This window comes from Penaeus japonicus, unplaced genomic scaffold (genome assembly GCF_977035675.1).
Source record: "Penaeus japonicus unplaced genomic scaffold, GWHDUDI00000001_assembly GWHDUDI00000022, whole genome shotgun sequence".
In the NCBI taxonomy this organism is placed as follows: Eukaryota; Metazoa; Arthropoda; class Malacostraca; order Decapoda; family Penaeidae; genus Penaeus; species Penaeus japonicus.
The window spans coordinates 27,979,890-27,987,389 of record NW_028234424.1 but is presented as its reverse complement, the minus strand read 5'-3'; the positions used below and the strand labels follow the sequence as shown (position 1 = coordinate 27,987,389).

Genomic DNA, 7,500 nt, shown 5'->3' with positions numbered 1-7,500 from the left:
CTGGGCTCTCATCTGAGTCATCAGGCACTCGCTCGTGCAAGTGACTGAATGACATACCGCCATGACGGAGCCCAGAAATGACTCACTCCCACGAAGCCAAAGCTCAAGTGAAGCTGAGCCGCCATGGCCGCAGGACGGAGGGCCCGCGACGCGCGAGGCCGCTAACACTAGGAGTTATTTCACTACCACCTAGACCTGTGGTACGGGTCTCCCTTTCCTTCAGCAATTAACCTGATACGTTTGGCCACTAAATATAACTTAATCTACTTCCAGCCATCAAGATTGTGACGTGGCTGTCTTCGTGAGCCTTACCACTTTTGGTCTACATCTTTATTTTAGTACATCAGTACTTCTAGGGCTACAAGCTTCCAATTGGACATGCGTTTCTGTTCTCGTGGATACAATATTTGGCTCAGTTTAAAATTTCGGATTGACTCCAGAATCTAGCTTAAGGTATTTTTCCTCTATTGCAGCAAAAAGAAAATAATACAACGAATAAATCTTTTTTGATGTTCTACAATACATAATATTAATTTAAATTACAAATAAATACAGTTGACTAGCCTAAAAATGTACTCCCCTCGGCCTGCTGATTGCACTTAAGGTTTTGTCAGTTCGTGGCATATTGATTGCAATATGCAAGAACGGTCTAATGCACAAGAATAATCCAATAGCTGAGTGTACTGTTTTACGGGTGTTGGTCTCAACACCTGTGTAAAACTGCAGGCCGACGAGGAGGCTTGAAAGACAAATGTTTCCATCTATACACCAAAAATCAATAAAAAAATATAATACATCAGAAGAGATAAACAGCAAATGCGAGCCAGGCTACAGACCGCGATATTCCAACAGCTCTCTGGTTGTTGTCCGGTCTCCCACAGCGACTTGCCTGCCCGGGGCGGCAGCGCTGTGGCTGAGACGGCCTGGATCGTTTCACCAAAAGTGTAGTGAATCACATTTTACAATACAACTGTCTATAAATATCGCCTGAAGTATAAATTTACGACTCCGTGTATTGAGCCTCATTTAGAAAGCTATGTAAGAAGACAGAGGGATATTGCCATGAGGATCACAAGCGCAGAAAGTAAGGAAGTGATGCCTCCACAGGGGACGGCATACAGGAGGGAGAAAGAGCGTGCGTGCGCGTCTCGAGTACCTCACCAGGAAGACCAAGGAAAGGATGGGAAAAGGGGAGCTTCGGGGATGTTCGTGGAGGGAGCGTCGTGGGACAGACGGGCTTGCGTGATGGACCTCTTGAGACACCCGAGGCCAGAGGGAGACGAGTGGAAACACCGGCGGCTTCTTGTCCTCGGAGGCCAAGACTACTCGGAGTCGGAGTTCGGCGAGAGGGCGGGCTTCTTCCGGGGAGTCACCTCGCTCTCGCCCTCCTCGGACTTCGAAGTCGAGTGTAGTCGCTTCCTCTGGCGGCCATAGTCTGCAACGGAAGAGAAACACCAATTAGAAAACGGCGTATTCCGCTAACTTAACGTGAATCATAATAATGAAACAAGGTTGTGTGTGTGTGTGTGTGTGTGTGTGTGTGTGTGTGTGTGTGTGTGTGTGTGTGTGTGTGTGAGAGAGAGAGAGAGAGAGAGAGAGAGAGAGAGAGAGAGAGAGAGGAGGAGGAGGGGGGGGAGGGAGGAAAGAGAGAGAAAGAGAGAGAGGGGGGAGGGGGGAGAGAGATAGGGAGGGAGAGAGGGAGGGAGAGAGGGAGGGCGAGAGAGAGCATCCTTCCCCATACAACAAAGGAATCAAAGGAAGCGTGCGTGATCGTCGCCGGCGTCGAGGGCGGTCGACCCGGGGACATCCAGACTAAGAAAGTCGCTCGAATGTAGTCGGCAGGGGGGGGGGGGGGAAGGAAGGAGGGAAGGAGGAAGGGGGGAAGGGAAGAGGGGGCGAGGGGCATGGAAGGGGGACGCTCGCCGCAGTCACGACCTGCCCTCGCCCCCGCCCGCAGTCCACCCGCGGGGCATCACGTTCACCGCCGCACCGCAGATAACGTGGGATGCTGGGGCCGAGGGGCACACGTGATAAGACGAAGATAGGGCGCGGCAGAAGGAAGGAGGGAAGGAAGAAGGGAAGGAGGGAGCAGAGAAAAGGATGGCAGAGAAGGACACACGAAGCAGCAAGCGAAAGCAGCGCAGATTAACGAGGACACGGACGCAGCATTAGGGATGCGCCGTGGCAGGACCCGGAATTAACCGCCTGAAGGAAAAACAGAAGTGCTGCTCCCACCCTCCCTGCTAATGCCCTGCCTGCGAGTGGGGCATTACATCGGTGCCCTGTCTGACCCATGAGCGGCCGGGAGGATGTACCCGTGCCCACAAAAAAACATTCATTGTGAGAACTCAATCACGCCAAAGGTCACGCCGATACGACCCTACGCGGGAAGTTAAACTTTCTCTCTTCAAGTTGATTGTGGTTAGCAACGTCAGGTACGAGATTCTTATAAATATTTTCTGTCGAAGAAATGATAAATAGCTAACAGTAATATATGCAATTTATACGAAAAAATAAAAGAGAATAGATTAAGAATTCAACTAAAACCCCAAGAGCAGGAGCGGCCTGCGGAGTTGTAAATCAGAATAAAAGACAGGCATTAAACCACGGCCGTAGTTTCGGCGAATACGGCGGCCCCGTGTGTGGTCGCCGTAAAGAACAGGTGTTGCGCGGTCCGGTGGACGGCAGCGGCGACGGGCCACCAAGACATGATCAAGTATTCATACAGCACAGGACTCGCCGGGCCAGGGAAGCAACACCTGGGACACCCTGGGCCTCGGGGCACGACACAGCCCCCGCGCCGCGCCGCCGCAAACACCGCCCGAATCCAGCCGGGACTCCGAGAGGTCGCTTTTTGTGTAAAGGGTCTTCGTCACGCCATGGGAGAGCAGCCCTGGAGGGATGAGAGAGGGAGAGAGGAGAGAGAGAGAGAGAGAGAGAGAGAGAGAGAGAGAGAGAGAGAGAGAGAGAGAGAGAGAGAGAGAGAGGAGAGAGAGAGGGGAGAGGAGAGAGAGAGAGAGGAGAGAGAGGGGAGAGAGAGAGGGAGGGGGAGAGAGAGAGAGGGGGAGAGAGAGAGAGAGAGAGAGGGAGAGAGAGAGAGAGAGAGAGAGAGAGAGAGAGAGAGAGAGAGAGAGAGAGAGAGAGAGAGAGAGAGAGAGAGAGAGAGAGAGAGAGAGAGAGAGAGAGAGAGAGAGAGATAGAGAGAGAGAGGGGGGGGGGCGTGAAGGAAGGAAGCCGAAGGGATAGAAAGAGAAATGGAGATAAATGTAAAAGGAAAGAGAGAGCGAGAGCGAGCGAGCGAGAGAGAGAGAGAGAGAGAGAGAGAGAGAGAGAGAGAGAGAGAGAGAGAGAGAGAGAGAGAGAGAGAGAGAGAGAGAGAGAGAGAGAGAGGCAGGGAGGGAGAGAGATGTAGGCGTCTCGGGTGTAGAGGGCACACCAGGGCATGGGGGCACGCGGGGGTTACGATAACCCGGGGCGTGGGGAGGAGAAGGAGGAGGGGGGGCGAGGTTGCAGGTGGGCACGCTTAGGGCAAGACGCGACGTGAGGGGGCGGGGCCAAGGCGGTTAGGGGCGGACCACCGCTGGGATGCCAACCGTACGATAATTAGGATCCAGGAACCGTGAGGCTGGGCGAGCACCTCCAGAAGGCGGCGCTGACCATGCGACGCGAGAAAGGTCATGCGGAGAGCGAAGAAAAGAGTAAGGAAAGGAAATGCGGGTGAGGGACATAGCAATTGCATACAAATATACATGTGTGTGTTCCTGTGTAACTGTGAGTGAACGATTAAACGCGTGTGTGGATGTGAATTTTTTTTTATAAGTGTAAGTGTTTGAGTGAGTGTATATACGTGTTTGTGTGAGTGAATGCGTGACTGTATGTGAGTTTGTGTGAGCGAATGATTGCGTGTATGTATGTGCGGCCTGACTATACTCATGTACAACTGAAAGAGATTAACACCATCTAACGCATGAGTCACGGCACAGATAAAGCAGTCGAGTCAGCGATCGCGAAGGTGACACGGAATAGGAAAGAGGGACAGTACATGACGTCAGAGGTGCAAGTGCCACCGCGGGGACATCCGGGCTGTTACGTGTGGCCTGACGCATCCCTTCCTCACGGCACCCACATGACCCGCGCAGAGCATGCGGCCGCACATACGCCTCGGAGCAACTCCTATCTGCATAGACTATATCAGGGTTGCAGGGCAGGAAAATGTTTAACGTTTCTGAGCTCTGAGAATGGCATACTCGTACTAGAACCAGAACGTTTCTGCATCGTAAATTTCTCTCTCCTTATTAGATATGATGAACAGAGTGGGCGGCCAGACGTGATATGGACCAGGCAATAACAGGAAATCCTTGGTGACCCTGCGAGTTGGCTGCGATGCCATGGGGACACCTAGAAGCTCAGGGGTCTTAGTCGGTACTTAGGAGTCCCTTGTGTATCTATCTATACACACACACATACACATATGTACATATATATATTATATATATAAATATATATATATATATATATATATATATATATATATATATATATATATATAGCGAGAGAGAGAGAAAGAAAGAAAGAGAGAAAGAGAAAGAGAGAGAGCAGGTGCGTAGGCATCAGCGTGGAGAGAACATTCCTCGCAGTATTGCGCAAGGTGCAAGCGGTCCTGACTACGTGACTGAAACAAGGCCTCGGAGGGTCGACGTGACGGGATCGACCTAGGAAACCTCCATCAGGGGACACCACTAACAAAAACAAGCGCTGATAACGATCCGGCATTCCGTGGCATAACCCCATGTCAACGCCTGGCTGTGGGGGCGAAAAGGGCGGGATCCCGAACCAACGGAGGGCGCCTAACAGAACGTGCTCGCGATGTGGCGCCGACGAGGGACTCTGTGCGGCCCCCTCGCACGGCTTCACACGCTGGCATGCTCTCTCTTCATGTTCGCATTAACCAAAACCACAAATAACTAATCAGGATATATGCCAAACTAGACAAACGTGTGACGCCTTTACCTACACGAAAGAAGGAAGAAAGGAGAGTGAGAGGAGGAAGGGAGGGAGAGATAGAGAGTAAGAAAAAGAAAGAGAAAGAGAGAGAGATAGGAGGGGGGAGGGGGGGTAGAGAAAGCATCCGTCTCTCACAAGCTTGGTCATGTCGACCTGTGCAGGATGCAACTTGTAGAGCTTAGAGTTGCGTCATGTAGAAGCACTTGCCTCCACATGTTGCTTCGTCACTCATCAGTGCGCCTTCCCAGGCCTTTCTCTTTCGAATTATTACCTCTTTCTTTCCCGAATCTTCTCAGTCAGATCACGATAATAATTCTAATTCTTTTCTATACATACATACATACACAAAATGTATATATATCTATCTATATATATATATATATGTGTGTGTGTGTGTGTGTGTGTGTGTGTGTGTGTATGTGTGTGTGCGTGCGTGCGCGCGCACATGTCTATATCTTCATATATTTATATATTTATAACATATATATATATACATATATATATATATATATATATATATATATATATATATATATATATATATATATATATATATATATAGAGAGAGAGAGAGAGAGAGAGAGAGAGAGAGAGAGAGAGAGAGAGAGAGAGAGAGAGAGAGAGAGAGAGAGAGAGAGAGAGAGATACATGCATACATATATACCCATACACACACACATTCATATGCATATATATATATATATATATATATATATATATATATATATATATATATATATATATAGACATATATATATATGTATATATATATATATATATATAGGCATGTATATATAGATATATCTAAATATATATACATATCATATCACAATACACACACACACGCTTAAACATAAAAATGTATATATATATATCATATCTATATCTGTGTATATGTATATGTATGTGTATATATATGTATATATATACATACATACATACATACACACAACACACACACACACCACACACACACACACACACACACACATATATATTATATATATATATATATATATATATATATATACATATATATATATATTATATATATATAATATATATATATATATATTATATAATATATATATATATATATATATATATATATATATATATATATATATATGTATGTATCTGTTGTATATTTTCCATATAGCCAGACATGCCGTCCAGCGCCGTGTCAGGTGTAGAGTTTCGGTGGAGTCTTTCTTAAGAGAAATTCTTACTTTCAGAGAGCGATGATGAAGTGCCACTACACATGATTTACACTTCCCTCCCGAATGGGGCGAAGAGAAGCAGAAATCAATGGACGCCAGACCTTGCTAAGCGCTAACACACACGAGCTGAATGGAGATCGAGGTAGAGAAAGGAGAGCCAGAGGCCTGGCAGGGCGTGGCGGCCCGCGAAAGGAAGGTCGGAGAGGAAGGGCAGAGGTTTGTTGGCTGCAACAAGAGAGCGGTGTGGGCGTGAGGGCGTGGAGGTGGCTTGCCCGCCCGCCCGCAACAATAGGCCTCTCGCACGTCCGATTTTCCCCGCCGAAAACCTGGTGTAATTTATGTATCACAGCTGAAAGGCGACCTGGAGAAGCCTTCACAAGCCATCCGCGTCGGGAAACACAAGCCTGGCGGCGCGTGAGGGAGACTCGGATTCATTTCACGATGTTTCATTGTTGTCTCGCTCTCGACATTAGCATCACAATCCTTATTTACCTTCCTGGTCTATTCGATGCAATTGCTGTCATATTCTAAGGGGCAAAAAACGCGATTTCTCTGTTGAACTGTTGTGTCTGTTTGCTATTACTACCTTGTTAATCTCTGATGGAGTATATTCCACAATAACCAAGGGTGTCAATAGGTCTGTTAATATTCCGAGGGTCTGGTGGATGCCTTTGCCCCAGCCCCAGCCCCAGCCCCAGCCCCGCCCCCGTTGCATCTACCGCGATTCAGCGACCATCTACAACATGAACGGTTGGTCATCGGCATATAACTCTCGCCAATGCCATCGAAAGCCTTGCCAACACGGCCACCTCCATTAATTAAACATGGGTATCAGTGACTCAAATAGGCTGGAACGATACAGGTATTCATGTAACACTGCCTGGGCCGTCCCCGTCCACCAGGTTTCTGCCTGACGCTAGATGGCTGCCTCATGACGCATTGCTGGATCTAACCTACGCAGTTACGACACACTGATGTCACCGACTGAGAATGAACAAGAAGGAATTTGCTTTCCGCTTGCAGAGAGAAGAGGTGAAATATGATCGTGAGGGGATTTTTTCATGCTGCAGTACTCATAGTTGAATTACTAAAAAGGTCATCCCTAAGAATAGGAAAAAATAAGCGCAGCAGATATTACCGGGTATGAGGTTAAAAAGAAACACACACACACACACACACACACACACACATATATATATATATATATATATATATATATATATATATATATATATATATATATATACATATATTATATAAATATACATATATATAC

The 7,500-nt window shown here is 47.4% G+C and overlaps 1 protein-coding gene across 1 annotated transcript in view; it reads right to left on the bottom strand.

Annotated features, from left to right (window-relative positions):
- LOC122262585 (uncharacterized) overlaps positions 1–7,500 on the bottom strand; it is a 9,487-nt gene that overhangs the window by 1,349 nt on the left and 638 nt on the right. Inside the window, exon 2 of the mRNA XM_086549735.1 lies at positions 1–1,435. This exon is cut by the window's left edge and continues 1,349 nt beyond it. Coding sequence (XP_086405861.1) covers positions 1,027–1,435 — 409 coding nt within the window. The 3' untranslated portion in view covers positions 1–1,026. The remainder of the gene's footprint in view (positions 1,436–7,500) is intronic.